General features: G+C 42.5%; 1 protein-coding gene across 7 annotated transcripts in view; it reads right to left on the reverse strand.

The window, feature by feature from the left end:
• Positions 1 to 25,254, reverse strand: part of GATB (glutamyl-tRNA amidotransferase subunit B) — a 49,551-nt gene that overhangs the window by 16,125 nt on the left and 8,172 nt on the right. For 4 of the 7 annotated variants that reach the window (XR_014792104.1, XR_014792103.1, XM_084856261.1 and 1 more), the window contains exons 3-9: positions 20,978 to 21,091; positions 17,247 to 17,445; positions 16,044 to 16,166; positions 10,262 to 10,375; positions 7,780 to 7,864; positions 6,722 to 6,766; positions 4,832 to 5,021 (exon numbers count right to left, since the gene is read on the reverse strand). Coding sequence is in view for 4 of the 7 variants with exons in the window: in XM_084856261.1 (XP_084712387.1) it covers positions 4,832 to 5,021; positions 6,722 to 6,766; positions 7,780 to 7,864; positions 10,262 to 10,375; positions 16,044 to 16,166; positions 17,247 to 17,445; positions 20,978 to 21,091 (870 nt within the window). In the remaining 3 variants the exon portion in view is untranslated. The remainder of the gene's footprint in view (positions 1 to 4,831; positions 5,022 to 6,721; positions 6,767 to 7,779; positions 7,865 to 10,261; positions 10,376 to 16,043; positions 16,167 to 17,246; positions 17,446 to 20,977; positions 21,092 to 25,254) is intronic. The other 3 variants (XR_014792105.1, XM_084856264.1, XM_084856265.1) reach the window with 1 other exon arrangement.

Consider the following 25,254-nt stretch of genomic DNA (forward strand, 5'->3'; position numbering starts at 1 on the left):
ACCTGCTACACACACAAAAATGTCAAACCAGATGCAAATTTCTCTATTAACAAAAGTGAATAATAGTCGCAAGCAGGTTAAAAAAAGGCTGCTCTCCGTTACTGATTTTTTTCAAAAACAAAGTAGTAATGTTTTGGAAATACTATAATACTTTATAACAAATGGGAACAAGTATTTATATTTATTTGGTCCATGAAGTGTACTACAGAAGTGAAGCCTGTAGATGCTTCCCAAATGTGGGGGTGGGGTACATGTGGAAATTTGCTCAAAATAAACAATCCCCACCTTAGTTTCTGTTTACACCAATAGTTTTCATAACCGTCAGATCTCACATATAAAAAGCCAACACTGTTGAAACAAATCGGGCAGAAGCAGTTGAAGTTCAGTGAAATTAGGAAAGTCTGGTAAAACTTCAGCATTATAATTTTCCTCCAGACATTTTAGCTTTGAAAATAAGTAGGGGCATCACTTTTCTTTAGAAAAATGTTATAATTGTCTGTGGTTTGGCGAAGTGTGGGATTTTTGCATTGCTGAGAAGATTATGCACATTTATTTATATATTTTATTTTTTATTTACTGTAGCTTTAAACTGACCATAACCAAATTTTTCTGGGTGGTGTACAATACATTAAAAACATAAAATGCAAGCTTTAAGATAAAAACAAAAACAGCCCAGAATAAAACCAAGATAAAACCAACAGCAAAGAATAAAACCATTTCAGCACATAAAACCAAATTAAAAACAGCAGCAAAATAAAATATTAAAAACAGTTCTTAAAACACCTAGGAGAATGCAAAGGTCTTCACCTGGCACTGGAGATAACAATAGGTGCCTAACAAGCCTCTCTGGGGAGGGTGTTCCACAGATGAGGTGCCACCTCTAGAAAGGCCCTCTTCTCTTGTAGCTACCCAACTCGCTGCATTTCGTGGGGGCACTTGGAGGGCCTCAGGTAACTGTCTTAATATCGAGGTAGGGAGGAAATGATCCTTCAAGTAACCTTTAGCAATTAAAACCAGTATAGTCAGAGATAAACCAGAGGCATTTTTACTTCTGTTCACTGAGTATTCTGGAGAACTTGATAGATCAGCAGCACAGTCCAAACACATACATGTGTATATACTTTCCGAAGTGTTCACTAGGACACACCTTATTCATCCTTGGTTCATAATTTGCTTTATGTACATGTACAGATCTTAATGTCCCTGGTAGCCATGATAGTGCGGTCACTGAACTTGAGCCGGACATCCTAGAGACTGAAGTCAAGTGGGCCTTAGGAAGCATTCCTAACAACAAAGCTAGTAGAGATGACAGTATTCCAGCTGAGCTATTTAAAATCCTAAAAGATGATGCTGTTAAAGTGCTGCACTCAATATGCCAACCAATTTGGAACACTCAACAGTGGCCACAAGACTGGAAAAGGTCAGTTTACATTCCAATTCCAAAGAAGGGCAATGCCAAAGAGTGTTCAAACTACCGCACAATTGCGCTCATTTCACATGCCAGCAAGGTGATGCTCAAAATCCTACAAGCTAGGCTTCAGCAGCTTGTGAACCGAGAACTACCGGAAGTACAAGCTGGGTTTTGAAAAGGTAGAGGAACTAGAGATCAAATCGCCAACATTTGCTGGTTCATGGAGAAAGCAAGAGAATTCCAGAAAAACGTCTATTTCTGCTTCATTGACTACGCTAAAGCCTTTGATTGTGTGGATCACAACAAACTGTGGCAAATTCTTAAAGAGGTGGGAGTACCAGACCACCTTACCTGTCTCCTGAGAAACCTGTACGAGGGTCAAGAAGCAACAGTAAGAACCGGACATGGAACAACCGATTGGTTCAAAATTGGGAAAGGAGTACGACAAGGCTGCATATTGTCGCCCTGCTTATTTAACTTATATGCAGAGTACATCATGAGAAACGCCAGGTTGGATGAATCACAGGTCGGAATTAAGATTGCCGGGAGAATTATCAACAACCTCAGATATGCAGACAATACCACCCTAATGGCAGAAAGCGAAGAGGATCTAAAGAGCCTCTTGTTGAGGGTGAAAGTGGAGAGTGCAAAAGCTGGCTTGAAACTCAACATTAAAAAAACTAAAATCATGGCATCTGGCCCCATCGCTTCCTGGCATATAGAAGGGGAAGAAATGGAAACAGTGACAGATTTTATTTTCTTGGGCTCCAAGATCACCGCAGACGGTGACTGTAGACATGAAATTAAAAGACGCTTGCTCCTTGGGAGGAAAGCTATGGCACACCTAGACAGCATAGTAAGAAGCAGAGACATCACCTTGCCGACAAAGATTCGTATAATCAAAGCTATGGTTTTCCCAGTAGCAACGTACGGCTGTGAGAGCTGGACTATAAGGAAGGCTGAGCGCTGAAGAATTGATGCTTTCGAACTGTGGTGCTGGAGAAGACTCTTACGAGTCCCCTGGACTGCAAGGAGGTCAAATCAGTTAATCCTAAAGGAGATCAACCCTGAGTGCTCATTGGAAGGACAGATACTGAAGCTGAAGCTCAAATATTTTGGCCACCTAATGCGAAGATTGAAGGCAAAAGGAGAAGGGGATGGCAGAGGATGAAATGGCTAGATAGCATCACCGATGCAATGAATATGAACTTGAGCACACTCCAGGAGAGAGCGGAGGACAGGAAGGCCTGGCGTGCTATGGTCTATGGGGTCACGAAGAGTCGGACACAACTTAATGACTGAACAACAACAACAACATGTACAACACTGATTTTATTGTCACTGCTGTTGATTTAGTTTCTTGCTTATTTTATTTACTTTACATCATTAACTTCCATAGTTATGTTTTTTTTTTTTTAAGTATAAGTAAAAAGTAAGAGAAAGAGAGAGTTGCTGTTATAAGACTTCATTGTAATTAAGGAGTCTGGTGGAAAATTAGCCATACCTACTTCCCCCAGAGAATTAATGCAACACCAACTGGAATAAGCAAAGGGAAAATAATCTTTCAGTATTGAAGTATGACATATTTTAATGCAATTTCCTCTGCATAATGCTCTCACTAATAAGTTGGCAGGGAGCATGGATCTTGCATTGTGAAAGCATCTCAGTACCTATACCATTTATTTAATGAGCACACTTGGGCACTCTAACTTGAAAAGACTCTCTATTAGATTTATGCATCCTCCCCATTAGCAATCTGCTTGTGTTCCTGATACAGGCTTAGAAAACCACCATGCCTCAAGTGAATTTAGATTAGCTGGTAACTCAGTGAATCAACACAAAAAGAAAAGAAGCCTTTGTATTTAAAGAACTTATGGTAGGGAATCGTTCTTGGACCACAAATATTAACTGCATTACTGTTGACTTCAAGTGGCTGGTATCATCCTCGTGGTAAACATCTGATTTACTTTCGGTACAACTATGCAAGCATCCAGAATAAATCTGAAAACACACCAAGTACCAGAGAGACAGCAAGAGATGAAGAGAAAGCCTTCTAATAAAAGGGCCAAATGTTAATCTACGCTAAGGACTTAGTAGTATGAAAGGAATCTAGGGTAAGTTAGGCCGGCTGATTTATTTTCACAGCTTAAATGCATCTCCAAAGCTAATAACCGCACTACGTTCCATGGAAGGGCTTGTTCATATAGTACGTTTATGACAGATACGTGCACGATGACATTCCAGAGAAGCCTCATGGTTTCTGCCTAGTGTTGGTATGTTAACAGTAGGTTATGCTGAAAGGAATGGATCAAATATCATAAAGCCATAAAGTGCTGTTCTGGAAGCCATTCAATGAAAATAGCCCACTTATTTTTGCTAAGACACAGGGTGGTTCAAAAGCTATGCAAAAGGCAAGATCCCTATGGTGTATGACATTTGAATGCTGCAGACAGCAGTACTGCATGGAATATAGCCAGGAGCTGAAGAATAATGTGTAAACAATCCCTGATGGCCCAACTGAGCTAGGACATGAGAATGAGATCTAACCACTGGGCCTGTGAGCTCAGAGAACATACTGTTGCTCCAGTGTTGCAGGAATACCAGCACCGGAGGCAAATTTACAGCAGCAAATAGGAGAAGGGTATGTGTAAGTGAAGAATATATGGAAGAATGATTGACAGCAGGGTAGTGTGATGGAATGTTCAGGGAGGTGAAGTGAGTGACGGGTGGGGAAAGTCAGAAGAAGGGGCTGAAGACAGGAATGAGAGAAAAGTTAGGAGAAAGGAAGGGTCAGGTAAAAGTTTATTGGTGGAATAGCTGTTAAAGAACAGAGCCAGTTTTGTGAGGTTAGGATATTAGAACTATTATTTGTATCAAATGGCTATGTTCTGGCTGTCATTTTTCATCATTAAATATATTTATGAAATTTAATTTACAAACGTGTTCTGATCTGTGGGATTCTAAGTTGAGCATAGCTCACCCACGTGCAGTCAAATATATAAAAGCGAGAGTCCTGTCATTCTCTGCAAATCAGTAGGCAGAGAGTTATTTTAGGGAATAATAAAGGAAGTCTGTACTCAGCTGAGTGACTTACCCAGTGACCTCTAGAAGCCAGGGCCTTACAGGTGACTCCTGGAACATCAATGTATGCCTTTAAGGCAAAAGTTATACGACTATAACTTACTGCCTATATGTATCGATTTACTATTATTCAGATTACAGACAGCAAGTATAGTTTCCAAGTCCCTTGATGGGTGTGTATCCAAGTAGAAATAACAATGTATGTTGGACACATTTCCTACATAGCAAAAATCTATCAATGCTGACAGCTGGCTAATGTGACATTTTAAAGAGCGTTTTCTTGAGCATTGAATCTTTGAAGTTTCTTGGTGTACTTGAATGTTCAATCAATAGACCTACCAATAAGGTGAAACTGTGTTGAGGCTGAATCCCATAACGTTCAACAAGCTTTGCTCTCTTTGCACTGGGGAGGTCCGGAATTCTCTCCCGAAGCCAATCAATGTTCACCACTTGCTGATAGCTTGTGTCAGCAGGCAAAGATTTTGCATCATGAAGAATCAATGGAGGAAGGTTTGGGTCTGGCATGAATCTGGGGGAGACCAAAGAGATGTTCCCCTGGTGCGGTTTTTTTTTTTTGTTTTTTTTACTTAAACCCATTTGCTGCATCCCAACAACACGTGACAAAGTCCCTGGTCCGCCTGATAATGATGTGACTTAATGTAACCAGACCAAATATGTGGAGACCACAGCTTAGTAGCTGTCTGAGCAGCAACAGATAAGGCTAGGCCTGTGCCAAGGCATAGTCTCAAGCTCTTTTTGATGATCCACCACTGGTTGTCAAAACAGCCAGCAATGAAGAGCGGGAATACATTTAAAACATTTTACACCCAAAAAAACAAACAAAATGCAGATGCTGCTCATCCTTCTCAGTGCCAAACAGGACCTGTGATTTGGACCAACTGGGAGTATAATCTGGCAAAGGGGAAAAGGAAGACTGACAGCCAGCTGCTAAGAGCGTTTCATGCAGGTTGCAGCCTTCCCTGTATTAATCTGAGGAGTTTCAATGAAAAAAGCAAGCTGCGTTAAAAGCCAAGTTGCCATCTTCAGCAGGGTGCCATAGTAAATAAAGCTGAGTGACAACATCAAAGGCCAAGGGTTCTACTGAAGAAGGGGCTAATTCAAGTCATCACAGAAACATGATGATTAAAGCGCCAACTCCTGCCTTATATGAACAAATGATGGATTTGCACACTTAAACAATTAAAGCATTGCCATCTCTCGTTGCAAAAAGCTGGGATGCATTCCTCATAGAAGCTACATTTATGCTACACACCCAGTGGTTTTAAATCCAGCTCTAAAAAAAAAGAGCACAGTTTAAAAAGCAAATTTCACTGTAGTTTTTGCCTTGAGTTATTCCTGCTCACTTTCTCCTGATTTCTTTTTTCTTTTATAATCCAAATTAACCAGTTTAAGCAGCAATATGGGCTGACAGTAGTAAATACGTGAAGGACTAATAAAATAGCGACAACCCTTTCTTCAGTGTCCTGCAATTTAGAAAAATGAAGCCTTAAGAGGTTATTACTGCATTAGCTACAGCATACATAAGCTGTGAAAAATAGAAAGTCTATTGTGAGTCATCAAAGGGTTGATAAGAAAGTACAGCACCTTTTATCCATATAGCAAGGGAACACATACAATGTTCAGATAATCCAAATGATGGACAATTGGGAATGCTATTTATGTAGCTTTGAACATACCCAGGATAGTTTCCCCCATTTTTTTTAAAAAAAAAATACAGTTGGTAATCTAAATCCTATCATCATAGCTATCAACAATACTTAGTGAAATCTGTGGAAGTCGAAAGGGAAGCATGACATTCAAACGCTCAATGAAAAGCTTATTTTAAAGCCATTGGGTTGAATCCAGAGAAATGCATGTAGAAAGGGGCTGGCAGAACTTGAATTTCCCACCCACCCCTGCTCCAGCAGTCCCCTGAGAAGCATCTTGAAAGGGGTGGACTGTTGTGTGGGGGGCTGACAGGGAAGGGGTTTTCCTGAATATTGGGTCGAAGCACTGCCCACGAGCAGGTGGTGCCTCCACCCAAATTTTCAGACTCCTCCGCTCACCCCTCAGCTTCTTGCTCCACAGCCTGCCCCATTCAGGAGGGCCCCCAGCCCTTGGAAGTCACTTCTCAGGGGGCTGCCAAAGCCTGGAAGGAGCGGGAAAGTCACATCCCACCAGCCTCTTTCTGCGCATTTTTATCTGCACACCCCAAATAAACATAATTACCGATAATCTTGTTTTCCTTCTTTATCCCTCATTGCTATGGTGCGCCTAAAAACCAAAACAAAACTTCGGTATTATAGATGCTTTCACACAATGCTAATACCTTTAAACCAGTCTAGTCCAGGAAGTTTTATTAGGTCATTTGAACTGAAAAAGCTCTATCAATATGAGGTTCTATTTCACCTTTATATTGCCCGTATTAGCATGTTATCATTTTGCCATAATTAAAACATAATAGCTTTCCCACTGTTGAAAAATATCTCATGAAAACAGCTGCTATAAGTTTCAAAAATGGAAAGAAAGAAAAGAGTTCCAGATGTAATTTGAAATCTCCATATTTTATGAGCTTTAATTTTGAAGGGCAGGGATAAACATATCAACCAGTAGCTTCAATTGGTGGGACATACTGGCTAGAATTTATATTACATGCATCCAGACACCTGCTCTTACTGAGGACTAGATTCAAAGGGTTAACAGTCTTACCATGGAGAAGATAAACTGTCTGGAAAGTGATATTATGAAGCTATGTGAATGATACAGCTACCTGAAGTAATGTCAAGCAAGAACATATCACCCTCATCCTACCCAACCCAACAAGAACACCTGAAGCCACTTTAATTTAAACAGTGAACTCTGCTGTCTTTGGTTCATTTACATGGAAATCTTTCTACTGAAATCAATGAGACCTGGGTGATTATTCACATGACCACCTGGCTACAGATGGGGGGACGGATGGACCCATGCGCTTTGGTGGTGGCATATAGCTACCACCATGCATAGAATCTGAGTTTCAATACGTGCCAAAAGCCAAATCCTGTGGATGGCAGTGAATGCACAAAGCCAGGTTGCCACAGGCTGAGAACCACCACGTTCAGCCTTTTTCAGTGCTTTCCCCATAGCTACCGCAAAAATATGGTGGTTTTTGTTTAGGATCAGAATGCCAGATATACACAGGATGGCTCTGTGACTAATAATGCAGCTCTACCCTTAGTGAGCTATTTGGGGCATGTTTTACAATATGAAACAAACCCTCCACACAAGTAGTAAAATGAAAAACTTACCCAAGCTTATAATCAAAGGCTCTAGTTTCATTCAGAATATTCCCTCCATTCTCCAGCTCTTCAATTTGCCTCTGTATCTCATAGTCTTAAAGAAACAAGCAAATCCATTTCATTTACACTGTGCCCTTACCTATTGTTCTCTGCCAGACAATAACGGAAAGAACAGTTCTAAGCTGTAACAAAAGCAGGCAAAGCCTGTTAGCAAGAAAGAGCTGCATAGAAGCTAAACTGCTCTCTGAGAGTTAAGAGATGCAGGGCGCAGCTACCCTTTTCACAGGGTTTAGTTTTGAACACAAGCCCATTCTGAAACATCTACAAGCAATGCAACTGAAACAGTTATTCTGTCACCATATTGACTAGGGTTGATTTCTTGTACATCACCTTTATGTGACAGGTTGTTTACTTAACTAATTTCTGTTAGAGATCATGCGCAAGTTTTATGCTTCACATATCTTTTATTCAGTCCAAGGTGGAAAAAATACCTCGCACATACAGGAAGCTGTCTTATCCTGAATTAGACCATCGGTCTGCCTAGATCAGACTGTCTATACTGACTGGTAGTGGTTTTCCAGGATTTTGGACAGGAACCTTTCTCAGGCCTACTTAGAGTAAAACTGGGCCTTTATGCATGCAAAGCATGCACTCTGCCACAAAGCTACAGCCCTTTCCCTAACATCTATATGCACTCATAAATGGCAATGGTACCCTTTCCATTTTCTGAGCCCAACATGCCATTTGCTTGGGTACATAGCAGCCTTTCTCTCATGCAGTCCCCACACTGCACATCCATGTTCTCTGTGGCTCAAACATCTTTTTCCTGTCTCAGCATCTCCTGCATCACCTCCACCTAAGGAAATATCACCTTGCTAGTATAGAGCTAAACTGGTATCTACTAAGCAACAAATCACTAGATTTTGTTTTTGTTGTTGTTAGCAAAAGCCACGCATCAACTGCCAGTCAATAAGTTACGCGGTATATAACAAGCCTATGCGCACACCTTACATGCAATATAAGGCAGTAACTTAAAAGCATGTAAAATAGAATTAAGGAGAACAAATCTAACCAGCATGCTTGTATTTCAGCCAGTTCAATACAGCTTTCAGTGGTGTGCAGGCAGCTGTAGAGTACCGGTGGCCTGATCCTATTGATTATGGCAGTAGCGGTGGAACGAGCACTCATTCCAATCTTGACAAGGCGGTGCAGTTATGCTCCCTGCCAAGATCAGCTCCCTCCAAAGCTTGTGCCAACATCTACAGTTTCAAGCTGAGCCTTCAAGGCTGCACAAACAGGTTGTTGGCCACTGACACAGTAGGATTAGGTTACTTCCTGATCCTATGCCACATCTGGTATTGCACCAGAGCCAGAACCATGAACCCAATCCTATATTCTCTATCAGTATAAAGCTGAATTTTGGGATTGCGCTGTTCATATTGGTAAACAGTTTGGGCTGCAGAAACCTGTATCATTGTCAACTGAGATCCTGATGAGGAGTGAAAAATCCAGTTTCTAAGATTTAGTAGATGCCGTTTTCTTGACAGAAAGGTGGGGTACAAATCAATCAAATAAAAAAAATGTTCTAAAATGCTAAGAGAATTTGAGCGTTTATTTTAAAAAATAGGGGTTGGGGTTGTAGATTAAAACCCCCCAAATATGGAATATTTCTGCTAAAATAGTTATATAACTAGTGAAGCTTTGAGTTGCCAGTCATAGGTATTCTTTCCACTCATCAAAAATCCCTGTTTCCACACATGGTTGGTGCACAAATTGTGGGACTTTACTTGTAGGGTAGCCTTCCCCAACCTGGTGCCCTCCAGATGTGTTGACATGCTGGCTGGAGATGCTGGGACTTGTAATGCAACACATCTGGAGGGAACCAGGTTGGCAAAGGCTGCTATAAAGATCTATTTGAACTCCATCCTGTCCACCTTCATAAGGACAACACAATTAAAAAAAAACAATGAGTTTTGATGGAATATGTTAATCCTAGACTGGATGACAGAAGTAACTTTTAGACTGTTTTGGTATATTTCTTGATGACTGAATGATAATTAACTTGCATTAGGATTTTAGGAAACATTTGTGATTTTGTTTATAAGCTTCTTCAACACCTCAAAGTGAGGCAAAAACCCCCTGTCACCAACACATAATTAGGGAACCAAAATAATGGGTTCCCACGCGGCCATGGCAGCTCACTAGGTGACTTTGGGCCAGTCACAGACTCTCAGCCCAACCTACCTCACAGGGTTGTTGTGAGGATAAAATGGAGAGAAAGATTATGTATACTGCCTTGGGTTCCTTGAGGGAAAAAAGGCGAGATATAAATGTTATAAATAAACAAACAAACACATGCACCTTAGAGACTTAGAAAAGTCTGCACTGGCATAACTTGCCCAACCATAAAAACCGAGGAGTTTTTTTGGCATGGAATTCCAAATTCTATGTCTAACCTTTCCGTTGAGATGGGAAGAAGTGTTTCATTTACCTATTGCCTTCACAAGAAATCGAGCACTGTTGATATTCTTCACTTCGGTCCTCACTCCGTAAAGCTGCCCAGGGCGATGTACAGATATGTTGGCATCTACTCTCAGCTGGCCCTCTGAGGAGACATCAGAAGTTGAGTAGGTTTCACCATGTGGGGTTAATCACATACTATCTGTAAGAGGTTGGTACGGGACATCCAATAAAAAGTTTGAACAAGGATGAGCTGCTATTACTTCAAGGGCTGCTTCTCCCCTTATAACTACATCTTAGAAGTGTACGAAGATATAAGTAGAAGGTATTGACACACTTCTGTCACAAACAAAACACACATTGGAATCTCTTTTGGAGGTTTGTTCCAAGTTGGCGTATCTTTATCTGAGATACAAGCATATGTACATGACTCTCAATGGAGCATCTACACACATCTTAAGACACAGACATGACTGAGAACATTCCCAGGTATTTCAAAGATCATATGGAAAGCAGCCTTTATATCCTTTTCAAGCCTCCACATTCACTTGGAATATACTTCAAATCTTTTAGAGCAGAATCCAGCATGTGTTGCTTCAGAGCTCTATGAGATTTGTGCAGTCATATTCTAAGACAGAAGTTCAAAAACTTTTAAGGACACGCTGCACAAGAAGTTTTTACGGCACAAGATGCAAATTCCTGGCAAATCGTCATAGCAGAGAGAACTGGAGCACAACCCATGTGGAAAACTGTTGTGTAAACACTGTGCAAAGTAGCACCTACTTTTCTCAGATTTTGTTTCCTGAGATTTTAACTAAAGCAGTATGGGATGGTCCTATGAGAATATGCCCCAAGAAGAGGCAAGCAGACAAACCACTAAGCATCAAGACAGAATATGGCATTTGTTTGGGCTTTTGACTGGCATGAAACTATCATTCAAGGGCTTCACATAGCTCTGTCACAAAGCCAATAACCGTTCAGGGCAGATGTACTCAAGTGTCCTTGAAAATGTACAGCTTAAGGACAGATGCCAGAAACCTGTTTTTGCTTCCCCTCAAGGAACTGTAATCTTTGCCACAAATACAATTTTGAATCCTTCCCAACTGCCCAAAGCGTAATAGATACAGACCAGTATAAAGTGATGCAGAGGGCAATCTGGCACTCAAGCAAAGGGTGGGTTTGAAGATCCACAGAGTCCTTTCTGAGCTATAGTTCTATCTTCCTCCATGCCCTTTCTAAAGAGGAATCTAAAAGTCTGGCAGTCAGACTGGTAAAGCAATATAAAATCCCCCAATAAATACCATACCACTAAACTTCACAGAAAAACACACACATTTTCACACCTTCCATCTTATCTGCACTTATGTTAATGCTCTGTAAAGTGAAGCAAATATTGGGTATTTACACAACATAGGCATTACATTTGTAAAGGATAAAACCTGAGCATCCTGTCAGAATTAAGTCTCCTCAAGGGCACTTTCCAAAGATATGAGCACTCCCTTTTCATACTAATAGTGTTAATAGTGTAATAATAGTGTAATAGTGTTGAGTAGCACTAGACAAGGAAAAGTATATACAGATGTCGCCTTCCTTTTCAGACACCATCACAAAGCGCAGGTACACAGATGAAAGGAAGCCCCCAGTTCTTCTATCCAACAGCCCCAATTCTCTGGCATCAATGGGCTGCTTCACCCATTATGTTTTTTAAATGTACCCCTAAGTCAGCAATGAAGGAATGCGGCAAGTGCTGGCAAGCACATCCCTCAAACTAGTATGTTTACCAGAGAGCTAGGCTTAGATAAAATGCCAGTGGCAAACCTAGGTTTGCTGCTATGTAACAAGAGAAAAAGCGCCAATGACTGGAAAACATATGAAGCCAGTGATGCAAATTAATGAACACACAACATAGGAAGCTGCCTTACACAAAGTCAAGACTACTGGTCCAACTAGATCAGTATTGTATGACTGGGAGGAGCTCTCCAGATTTTCAGCAGAGGTCTGATAGAACACAAAAGCCACCCATCTCATGTTGAGCTCCCTCATGAAGTAACTAGATGAATAAAAAGGTAAAGGTGTCCCCAACCAGTCGTGTCCGACTCTAGGGTGCGGTGCTCATCCCCGTTTCTAAGCCGAAGAGCCAGCGCTGTCCGAAGACGCTTCCGTGGCCATGTGGCCGGCATGACTGAACACCGAGGTGCACGGAACGCTGTCACCTTTCCCGCCGAGGCGGTACCTATTTGTCTACTTGCAATTTCTTGCTTTCGAACTGCTAGGTTGGCAGGAGCTGGGACTGAAGACGGGAGCTCACTCCGTCACGCGGCACTCGGGTCTCGAACTGCTGACCTGCCGACCTTCCAGTCTGCAGTTCAGCGTCGTAACCACTAAGCCACTGAGCGCCATGTTCCCAGTAAACCATACCACAGCATACGAAGGTTACAACATGCAGAGACCCTTCATCTAAGCAGGCTGATTTTCAAACTCAGTTCAGGGAAAGCTGCAGTTCTTCAGAAGCTCAATGACTTCCTCAATGGGAAGATCAATGGGGGGGGCAGTGGGGGCAGGGCGGTGGGGGACAAGCCTCCCCGAAATACCAATTCTGCTGGAAAACAAGGCACGCACTCTCCATGCATCCTACTCCCCAGTAGAAATGACAATTCTGCACAAAAACAGGGTGTGTGATCTTCGTTTACCCTGTTTCTCCACAGAATCATGCCCCCCCCCCAGCCTATCAAACAGCTGGGGAGGGGGGGGAGAGCATAATTCTGCTGGAAAACAAGATGCGCGATTCCCATGTGCCTTGTTTCCCAGCAGAATTGCAGGGAATCCGGCAGCCTGGTGGCAGTGGAGGCCACGCTGCCAGGCGGGGGATGGGGGGGGGTTGTAAAACTTCCCCTAGGGGCCCACCCTGGTGCAGACAGTGGTGAGCTAGAAGGGTTGATGGTCTGACTCAGTATAAAGCAGCAGCTTCCTGTGTCAGTACATGGGCAGCTACCTTATACTGCATCAGACTACAGCTCTTTCTCCGCAGTGTGGAACTGCACAGGAGCATCAGCTGTGTTCCAGGATTCCTTCTCTGGCCATGCAGTGAGAGAGAGATGCTCGATGAAACCAGCCCGTGCCCCAGGAGAATGGAGTGGGTGGCCTAGAATATGCCAACACACAAAGCCAAGGGCAGGGGTTTCTTGGCAGCTTGTGAGCATGGAAAAAGAGCCAGTGTGGTGTAGTGGCGAGAGTGACGGACTGGGAGCCGGGAGATCCGGGTTCTAGTCCCCACTCGGCCATGGAAGCTCACTGGGTGACTTTGGGCCAGTCACAGACTCTCAGCCCAACCTACCTCACAGGGTTGTTGTTGTGAGGATACAACGGTGAGGAGGAGGATAATGTACGCCGCCTTGAGTTCCTTGCGAGAGGGAGAAAGGCGGGGTATAAATGCAATAAATAAATAAATAAATAAATAAATAAAAAGTTCCCTCAAGGTAGAAAGCATGAAGACTACTGATTAAAGCCATTGATCCACCTACTTGTATTGAGACCCGTGTACACTCAGATTACGTTCTGCACAACCAAAATAATCCAAAGTCAGCACTAAGCAAAACCAACTTTCTACAACCTGTCCTTGAGACACATCTTTCAATTTATTCCATTCCCATTAGCCACAAGAAGCCTTGTCTTCTAACCGCTTCGAACCAAGTTCAAGCTACAGCTCAGGCTCCTGCGATTTTCACCAGGCACTGTCAACACATTTGCAAGGCCATCTTTCCAGATATTTAGGTCTAGGAACACTTTTTTAAAATATGAATGTTACGCTTGTCGGGAGAATGTCATATTCTGGACCAAATTCCACAGGACAATCATGGAACTGCAGAGTGCAGAAGCCCTGCCTGCACACCTGGAGACTTGACACTGTATTTGTTCTGGTCTTATTAACTGTGTGGGGCCAAATCTCTAGCACCTGAACCCTTGGCCCAAGATTCACTCACAGCTCTGAATTGTCCTGTATCACCATGCTGTTTCTGGATCAGGCATGCATCAAGCAACTGCAGGCTCTTAGACTCCCCATTACTGCAGATGAACTACTGCTTGCCCTTTGGCAATTGATGCCTTCACCTTTATTTTTAGTTGCCTTTAGGCCCTGCTGTCATGGGTAGCAACCACCTTCTCACTCTCCTATTAGAGATTCTCACAAAGCCAAGGGTAGGGCATGACAATGAGACATCTACTACTCCCCTCGTAGTGCCTTCACCTCTTCTGATTATCTCACCGAGAAGTCATTGCCCTGATCTTGGCTCACTGCAGGTGGTTGCTGTTGAAAGGATGGATGTCATCCACACCCAAATGGGAGATTTGGTAAGACAGGAAGGGGGCAAGTTCACTCTCAGTGGGAAATAGCTCAGATAACAGAGAAAGCGAAATCAAATAGTATGCTGCGGGAGGAACACTCTCTAACAGACAGAGCATCAAATGGTGCAAGCCCTACGACAGTTTCACAGCCAAACCTCTGCCATGAGAAAAAGCGGTGTAAGTTACTACTGTGCTTCACCGAAGAATGCATCACCAAGAATAGATTCACGGGAAGGCAATGGGTGCTTGTACAACAGAAGGTGCGCAAAATCAAAAAAGTAACGGTCGCAAAGAAGGATAAAAAAGGATAAAGCCTAAAAGGATAACGCTGCTGAAGCTTCTCTGGGTAAGAATGCTTTCCTGAAAAGGTTTTCAAAAGCAACCTGCACAAGCAGCAGCTAGGTACGTGGAGAAATGTTTGTGATCACAAGCATAACAAATGGAGTTGGCAAGGTCAGGAGGTATCATTCGAAGCCTCATGTAAACTGACAAGAGGCGGCAGATGCTACCACCTATACCACAGTCCACTAAGAGTTTATTTGGAAAGCTGATGTCCTATTCAAGTCATAATATTTTTCTCCACTGATAGTTCCTGATAGGGAGGGGGAGAAACAGCTTGCTACAGTCCACTGTTCAGAGCCAGACAGCCCCTAGTAGAGAGTGCTTGCTTCTAAACAGTTGTTGCTGCTTTTGCAAATTGTGTAGCTGCACACCAGAGGCAAGGGTGTGACGGAAAGGGACTTGAGCCAAGGTACACACAAGATATGTACCTGGGGATACATATGGGGACACTAATGAGGAAACAAGGACAAGAGAGACATTGGTGTTCATTACTATATTATATTACAGCAGCTTGCAAATTGAGGGGACCTCAATCTAGGTTACTCTGAGGTGCTATATAAATTCTAGGCAGATTAATATGCAAATAATATATACACATGTCCATATACACTACTAAAATATTAAAGAGTTGGATATCAAACGTGCACTTTAAACGGAAGCCCAAACCATTCTACCTTGCCAATACTACCAGGCTCCGTTGCAGCTAGCTGAAGGGAACCTGGAGATTATTAGTCAGGTTACAATTACTGTGTTCCAAAGAATCTGCATCACAGTAGCATGGGAGTAGGATAAGCAGACAGGCAAGGGAAGGCGGGAAAAACAGCACAGGAGCCATCAGTCATTCCCTTACTGCTAAGATTTATCATGCAAAATTTTAAAAGGCCTAGCAGTACAAAAGAGTCTGAGCGGAAGATGAGGCAGCTGGGCCTCTCTAAGACACCTGAGGCGCAAGTGACCTCATTCAGACTGAAGATTTTACAAAGAAAAAGAAACCCAAAACAGAACACCACCACAATAATATGGAGTGATAAGCAGCTGTGAGGCAAAAGTAAGTCAGATGCTGTGAAAGTGCCTTTGTGAGGAGAAAATTACAGCTGAGGAAGGGTAAACATGCCCTCCCAGTTCTCTACCTGCCATGTTTGCTTGGCTGCTCCCAAGAGCCTGCAGGATAAGCTGAAGCTCTCTCACTGCTGCCGCAGCCTCTTCCCCACAGCACATATCGGGCTCCATGACAACCTCCATGAGGCCAACTCCTACCAGAGATAGACAACAGATTTCTAACAGCAGCTTTTGATCTCAAGACAGAAAATCAGACATCAAAACTGAGCGTACATGAAAGTGCTCAAGCTTTGTGCAAGGAAACTGGGAACCATTTATTATTTAATCTCTGTCAAAATGGTTGTATTTGCAAAACTAGCACGCAAAAGCTCAGCTCTCTCCATTACAGAGAGAAAAACAATGTCCAGCATTCTTCCAAGTGTTAGGCAGATTGCTCACAAGCACTTATTTGGGGCCGATTTATCTGTCTGGTAGCAGACACAGGACTGGGAACTCTGGCCATTGAAAAGCAGTGGCAGCAGGGAACCCAACAGGTGCAAGGTGCTTAACTTGTCATCCATGAACACCCTGCTCCCTCAATGAGCAGCTTTTGCCCACCTGACCTGGCAACACATGCATGGGGAGATAGAGTACACATTTTACGGTTCAGCATCTAGGCCATATTGTGCCTTCCAGATGTTTTGGACTTTAACTCCTTGTAGGCCCCTTCCAACCCTACTATTCTATGATTCTATGATTCTTGATTCCTCTCGGCCTCAGCTAGCACGGCCAATTGTCAGGAATATTGGGAGTTCTGGTCCAAAACACCGGGTTGGGGAAGCCTGCACTAGATATTGTTTCAAGCAGCCATCTGCAAGTTTCTACACAGTTTATGCCTAAAACTTGATTCTGACCCCAATCAGGTCCCATTCACTCTCCCGTCTGAGAACCTCGACTATAAGAAAAACAGCTGGTGTGTTGTATGTACGAAGGATTTAAGACCCACCCTCTTCCCTGTGTAAACAGCCAACAGAACTAGCAGCCAAGCTTCCCAACCCTGTGTTTGCTGCCAGACATGTAGATCAGCAGGGGGAAAGTCATAAATGTTCTCTTGAACCCCTGATCAACCCAATCTTCAGCTAACATGTCTTAACAAAACCAACCAACAACATGGATACAGCACTGAACACTCCCTGCCATGTGCTTTAGCAGAAGAGTAAAAGCTTCTGCCTTTATCCATTTAGTCTTTAAAAAATCTTACACAGTTACGTGGACGAAACGTATCCCAAACCTACCTGCTCTGTTCAAATCAACGAGGGTCTGGCTCCTTAAATCATCATGGAGGCTCTTCCCACTGTCTTGCTCCAGCTGTATCTGCTTGACCCTCACAGTCCTGGTTACCATTTCATTCTGGTTTTTCCCTGTACACAGGCTGTATGACAAGCTCCCATTCACAGCAATGGGAAGCCTTTGCTGAGTGATCTGATAGCCAGCCTGTATTTAGAATTTCAACAGTCAGCAGTAATCAGCTACTTCAAAATGAACCATCATCACCATTGTATTTCAACGGATGGGCTTTTCCTTTTAGCCATTATTAACCACAAATCTATACAATACACATTGTAGGCTCAGTGTAATCTTTCCACTTAGATTTCTCCTCCTCCATCATTCCCCTTTAAAATGGTGACTTTTAAAACTCCCAGATGATGAGCAACAACAAGCAAAAGGAATTCAATTTTGTCTCTGAAACCCCATTTTTCATATCCAACTGGCCAAAGACCCCCAAAGCGGCATTTATCTTATCAAAATGTATTGAGCCTGTGAGAGGCTGTGTGTGGGTGGAAGTTTGGCCAGCCTTGCTACTCCACCCGAAAGTAATTGCAGCTTTCCCAAAAGAGGTGGGTGCTGGCTGTCATGTGCAGCTAATGAGCCAAAGTCACAAAGGGGAAAATATAAAAACGGACCAAAAAAGAAAGGGGTGGTAGAAGAAGGAGAAAACAAGGAGTCCTGTGTATGAAGTCGTACAACAGACAGGCAAATTTTGTTTTGAAAGTCTAATTGAACCTAGGACTATCTGTGAAAAAAAAATCAGCCTCTACTATGAGCCAGCTATCTCTTGTTTAAGGCCAAGCTGGAAAAATATTTAGCTTTCTCAAAGAACTGAGAGAGACTTAACTATCTCTGAGAGGCAGTGTCTTTAACAGCTTATCACAGAGCCTAAACAGGTTCTTGTGACAGTGCCAGCTTACAGCAGTTCTGTGTGTTACTGGAAAATTACTTGGGGTGTGGCCTGCGACTCTCAGTTTCAAATAGCCCCCTGCTGTATTAATGTTACAGGAGTTGGGAATGCCGAATTTCCCTCGTAACAAACAGGGCATTTTGTACTCATTTCCTCTCTTGGACCAATATGCTGAAGGAGGGGGTGGTTGGTGCAGTTTGCATCTCTTTAGGATCACAGAGTTGGAAGAGACTACAGTCATCTAGTCCAAGCCCCTGCCAATGCAGGGAATCCACTCCTTCAGATAGGGATGTACTGATTTGGTTAGATCCGTCCTGTCTGTCTTCATACATTCTGTTGTTCATTCACTGATGGAATGTATTTTTTAGCGATGTTTGAGAATTCTGTTCCAGTTGCACAAGTGTACATTGCTGTTAATGTGCATTTGCACAAATCTCCCTCCTCCAAAGTAAACAACAACAAAAAAGAGTTTTCAAGTTGCAGACTTCGTGTGACTTGGAAAAAGCCAGTCCACTGTGGAATCCGCAAGACTGAATCACAGAAATCTGAACTCATTTGAATCCATTGCAGATTTCTCAGACATCCATGTCTACCGCATCCCAGATAGGTGATGCTTTGTTAGAAAGCTTCTAACAAAGGGGAATTAGCCACCTTCTGAGGCAGTCTGTTCTACTGTCAAACTGCTCATACTGTCAGGTTGTTCTTCCTAATGTTTAGTCAAAATCCCCTTTCTTGTAATCTGAGGCTGCCCTACCCTCTCGAACAGCAGAAAACAAATTTGCTCCATCATCTGTGTGACAGCCCTCTTCAAATAACTGAAGAGCCATCATATCACCTCTTAACTGGCTTTTCTTTAGAGCTAAGAAAATGTAGTAGGTATCAAGTTGTTATGGCCTCTCCTTTAGAATCTGCAGAGCGCCAAACTTTCTGAAAGAGCCAGAAAAACAGTCCAATTTTGTATGTTTCCCAATGGTCTTTGCATACAGCATCATGCACCCAGTTTCAAATCCCAACTCAGGTACAAACCCCAACTAGATTCAAGAGCCACTGCAGTACCTCCTTAAAAAGAAAAAGAAAAAAGGTTAAACACATCTGAGGTCTGCTCATGTATGCATATTGCACCCCTCTCCCCAGTAGAGCCGACAGCAGTCTCAGGGGTGGGTAGTGCTTTTGTTGGTGAAAGAGTACAGGAAGGAAGGGTTAAACACCCACTTCCCAGCACCCCATGGCTATTTAAGCTTTTCTTTTCTTTTTCAAGACGTCAGTAGATCTGACAACAGATCTGATCTCACACATCATCAAAGGCTGCCCATAAAGATGAACCAAAAGGTTCAACTAGTGAAGAATGCAGCTGCTAGAATGTTAACAGGTGCAGCCAGATGGGGTCCCATTAACCCAATCTCAGGGTAGCTGCGCTGGTTGCCTCTTTGTTTCCAGGTCCAATTCAAGGTGCTGGAGATTAACTTTAAAGCCCTTAAAGGTTCAGGAACCAAATACCTGAAGGAACATATCTCCCTATGCTAGCATCCCCTGTCTTAGGATCTGCAGCGCAGAGTGGAAGGGGCTTTCTTAAGGTGCCTTGTACTCACTGTATGACAACTAGGGGGAGAGACTTATCTGTTATAGTGCCCTGTTCGTGGAACACCCTCTCTGTGGAAGTGTGACTGGCGCCCACCTTGCAATCATTTCGGCTCCAGTCAAAACTTTTTTGTTTGTCTGGGCATTTTACACTGGTCAGTCTGTCTTATGGGGCCTTTTATTGTTTGTATTACATTTTGTTGTTGTGTGACAATTTAGGCGGGGGAGGGTTATATTTATTATTTACCAGCCTATTTTTTAATGAAGGTCAATTTATAAATACCCAAATAATTAAGTAAAATAATCATGTTTAGCTTGGCCCTAGGTGGACTTCGGCAATCCACTATCTCAGTCTAATTCACCTTGCTAAAACACCCTTCTGATCTCCTAGGAGAAAATGTGGGATATAAAAGCCATCGTAATAGAACTGAACAACAATAACAACTTGTTAAGGGCGATTGTAGCACTGGCTTTTTAACTAGAAGACATTCCATTCCATTCCTGGAATACAGAGATTCTTCAAGAAGCATAAAAAGACCCTCTCAGGTATCCCTAGCATTACAATTGTGGCTTCAAGCAGAAATACAGAGCCATGGCAAATCTTGTCTTTTTGATGGATTTGGACAGAACAGCTTTGCTTTCTCAAACGTAATAAAGCAAACCTCGACTCCAAACCAGGGCTGATCCTAATATAAGCATAATTTGTAACATCCACAGATATTACTCCCTGAGTTTAGGTTTCCTTTATTCACTTTAGAGATCAGTGGGATTTAAAAACGCAACGTTGTGTTTTCGATCCTTGAAAGTAATAGGAGCAAATGCCTGTGATGTCTATTGGGCCATAGTATGCGTCTGTAATATGCACATTTTAAAAGATCAATATTGGACTGTTTGTCTTAGCCCAAAGAAACAATTAGTGGGAGCTGAGGAAGTCTGGCCCTCGCAGAGCCTTCTCCCAATTCAATTACCCAGAGCCACTGGAAACATGCAGCACAGCACCAGAGTAAGCAATCAGGACAATCACTTTCAATCAGCAAGAGTCTGGCTACAGCTGCCTATTCATCAGGGCATAGTGCTGCATCCAGCTTGGATGGGCAAAACAGTGGCAGAGAACAAAAAAAGTCTCTTCTCCCAGGCTGTTTCCCCATCCGTTCTCCAGGCTTGTCCCTCTTCCGATTTGCCGAGGAACAAAGCTCAATACATACTCACAGGCAGATCTGCATAGAAATAGTGTTTCCTGTCAAACAAGGACTTCTTGTTTATGGTGCAGTTCAGCGCAAGACCCGTTGTCACCGCTGCTTCTACACATCTCCTGTTGAGGACCTAAAGAAACATGACACACAACTTCACTCGGATACCCAGAATGAAACAAACGCCTCTCCCACTCACTGCCTTTTAAACAGTGTGCATTCCATTTTGCTTGCCTTCAAGAAGCATTAAGTCTCTACTCGTGTGTGGGAAGCTCAGGTTCAGCAGCTAAAATCTAAAGTCTTATCCATATCAGGTTGGGGTGGGGGAGTGGGGGAGGCATTGTATGGGTTATTTGCTCAGGGAGAGAACACATGCTTTGAACAGATGACACATTCCACGTTTAAGGGTTGGTGCCTTTGGTTTAGGGCTCTTTAGTATTGAAGACCCCAGTGAGTTGATTTTTACCCGCTGACAGTAGCCGCATAGACAGACCCCTGGTCCATCTTAACATGAACGCTTTTGAACTCGATGATGAGTAAAGACTTCAGTATGTCACATCCCAATTAGTTAAGGTGACCAGGAGATGAGAGCTCATTTATGGCGACTATATATGAAGGCTGATTCAAAACAAGAGAGAGAGTGAGAGTGAGAATGAGAATGAACCTGTCTTCATAACACCTTCCTAGGCCATTGCATTACTACTAGTAGTAGTATTAGTAATAAGCATTTGGGTAGCACTTGTAGAGAGTGTTCAAAATCTTTCACAGTTATCCTAGTATCCACCCTACAAAGGAGTTCAATGTTATTAAGCCTGTTTTGCCCCTTATAGGGTCTTTGGCCACAATTAAAACCCCTCATTCAAGAAAAATATTTATTGAATCTTCCCAAATGCACACAGATAGTTTCTGTTCCAGTTCTGTTGTCAATTTTAATAAGAATATTTTTTAAACTTTAAAAAAAAGGGATTACCCACAATCCCTTTCCCCACCCGAGCCCTTCCAACAGATGAGCTCATCTGTGGCCACTCCAGATGTTGCTAGACTACTACAACTCCCACCATCCCTGATCAGTGGCCATGCTGGCTTGGGCTGATGAGACCTGGAGTTCTACAACTTCTAGAGGGTTGCAGGTTCCCTGCAGGTTCCTTGCAATAGAGGAAAAGGAGGGGAGCTGCAGCCTACTAAAACAAGCAGATTTCATCTTTCTAAGAAAATGGCTTTACCTGTAAAATAAGGAATGGGAGGAAATGTAACAGGTATAGCACATAATTGTCAAGTACTGCCTGTTTTCATGGAAAGACTAGTAAGGTATCATTCCTTGTTGAAGCAGCAGGAACATCCTGAGCACAGAGGGAGGTTCCCCCACTGGTGTCAACCCCCACACCAGGACTTTGTTGCTGTTGGAGCTTTTAATAACTGCACCAGAATAAGAGAAGATGGGGCATGTGCTATGTTGGCTGGGGGATTCTGGGAATTGTAGCCCAACACATCTGGAAGGTACCAGACTGGGGAAGAATGCTCTAACAAATCTCTGGTTGCTATTTCCTGCACTTGGCATTTTTGATGAACTGGTTGCTGGTTATACTGGGTAGTATCTAGTGATGTCCCAGGGCTAGCACAAATGACGTTGTGCTAGGGCAAACCAACACTTGCGCAACATAACTAGTGTGCTAGGGATAAACAGCAACTTGCTACTGAATTCTGGCAGCAAATCACACTTTTTCCCATTGTGCTAGTTACATTGCCAGGGTCAAACAAAACTGGAGAACATCCAAAATAATCCAAGAGAATGAAGAGATGAAGTCTCAGGATGGTGAAAAAAAATATAGTGTTAATCTTTGAAGTAGGCCAGCATGTTTCAGCCCTGCACCATATATTTGGGCCTTCCTCAAGGGTTAATATTTATGAAAAATGCCTGCAGAGATCTCTGAAAATTTTGCCCCCAAGATGAATCTTGCGACTTTGTCTTTTCATTCTCTTGGGCTAGTTATGGTGTGGAAGTGTTGGTTCATACTAGTGCAACATTAATATCGCTAGCACATCGTTGGATCCTTCCCTATATTTATGTATTTTAACAATATCAATTGATAGTGTTTTACTGATTCCTACTGCCTATTTTGTAATGAATTTAAAAAGGCACAGTGTTGGTATTACTGAAATGAATTGTTTATTTGGATGGCTGTACTATGTTTTAAAATGAATTGGTATTAAAATGAACTGGTGTTCATTGCACTGTTGAGGTCTTGTGTTCTCAGTTGCTTCGGGCACATTTATGTGGAAAAATGGCACAGAAATTAAAGTAATATAATAAATAATAATTCAATAGCTCACAATATGCGGCCAATGATGCTGCAGTTGCTCGTGGACCTTGAAATGCTGATTCTACCATCTCCCTAGTTACCCTTTGTATCTGCTGTCTCAACTCTGATAGCCCAACCCCACTGTGATATCAGAGTAGCTAAGCCAATGTCTGCCAGAGCAGCCATGATGCTTATAACCTGTCCAGGCTTGTGGTAACATCAAAGCTGCTTGCTGCTGGACACTACTAACAGGCCCTTGACCATAAAGATGTTTGTATTTTATTCACCTGTACAAGAATCTCTCCATACATTCCCCCTTGTATAAAGAACTTGGCACAACTTGCTTAGAAAACACTTTTGTTTCTCCATGACAATATTCAATCCTGTGAAAAAGATAAGCTCTCCAAACTTGCAATAAATAAGTGAAATCCAGTGTCAAAACCCAGCCTCTGTTCTCACACTTTCATGCTAGGTGATGTCAATTTATTGATGCAGCAGGCTTACCTTCCAGGACCCTCAGGGTTTGGAGTGGAAAAAACTCAGGCTGAATGTTTGAAAATGCTGGAAATCGGAATTACAAAGCTGCTCTAAAAAGATAAGGGATTGGGTCTTCATTTCTTTTCTTGTGCTTGTTCAGGCTAATTTGACCATCAGTTTAACTAGGATTTTAAGTCACAGGTGGGCAACCTGCGGCCCTATGGCGACATGAGGCCCTCAGCCTTATTTCAAAGCTCTCTGAGAGCAATAACTTCAGACATCTAGCAAGGGTGATCAGTTCCTATGCTGGCAGACACCTAGGTGGGAGGGAAGGAAAGAATAGGGAGTGAGAGAGAAAAGGAGGTAGCGGAAAGAGAAAAGGTGTGACCTGGCCACTTTGGGCTTTGGTTCCAGTCTCCGATAGATTATGCATGAGGGAATACAGACCTTGATAAAAAAAAAGGTTGCCCACCCCTGATTTAAACTAGGGCTGAAATTATTCCTTTCAAAGAGAAAGGAATAACTGAGCCTATCTTAATATAACTCCAAAGTGCTCCTATTCTCACTTATTTTAAACAGGGACAGAATTGTTCCCAACCTATGCTCAAGAGCTCTGGGACAGCAGAGATTTGGAGAGAATAACAAAGCAAATATTATAGTTCTGCAAAGAATATTCTCTTCCATTTCGTGCATCTCCTTTTGTCGCCCCCTCCCCCAAACCTTCCGCATCATGTTCTCTAGGACAGGTATATTAACACATAGCCAGCCCTAGATCCTCTCTAGCTGCCTAGTCTTATGCAGCCAGTGCACAGTAAGTGAAACAAGAAGTAGCCGTACAGCAGGGAGTTCACCTTTGTCTGGGGGTGAGCAAAGTTGCTTCTTAAAAACAAGAGCTGGTCAATAAATGGAACTCACTGCTCTAGATCTTATCATTGCTAGGCGATTTAGCCATGAAACCCCTTACCCCATCCTCCATTCCACCTCACCCCAAAAGGACTTCATGGATTTGGCCTTAGAATTCTTTAACCCCCGAAAAAATATATATCAAAGATCTGAATCTAGTAAGGTAATAGGATGAAAGCATATTTTGGATGCTTAACTAGAATGCCATTAAACCTTTAGTGTAACTACTATGGCTTCTTGGGTGTTTTATTATGTTTGAGAAAATGGTTAGAGCTAAAATAAAGAGTGTATAACATTCAGCAGAAATGCTTACCAGAGGCAGAATGGAGCCAATTAGTCTGACTCGAAGACCAAAATTAGAGATTTGGTCTGACTCGAAGACCAAAATTAGAGATTGCAGATAACGTTGAAGAACTAAATTGTTTTAGTGTCAAAATAATAGTTTCTTATGCAGCAAGTGTTTCTACTTTCAGCAGTTTTATTTGCTAAACACAAAAAACAATCATTATTACTGCCTAAGGAGGCTAGTTGTTCCTTATATTTTACCTTTGTTTTTAACTATTTAGCTGCCCAGGTATCTACATGGAATCAGGTTGTAATGAGCTGAAACTCAAAT

Source organism: Heloderma suspectum, chromosome 5, assembly GCF_057233095.1.
Source record: "Heloderma suspectum isolate Gila_16-S chromosome 5, 16-S_ref, whole genome shotgun sequence".
NCBI lineage: Eukaryota > Metazoa > Chordata > Lepidosauria > Squamata > Helodermatidae > Heloderma > Heloderma suspectum.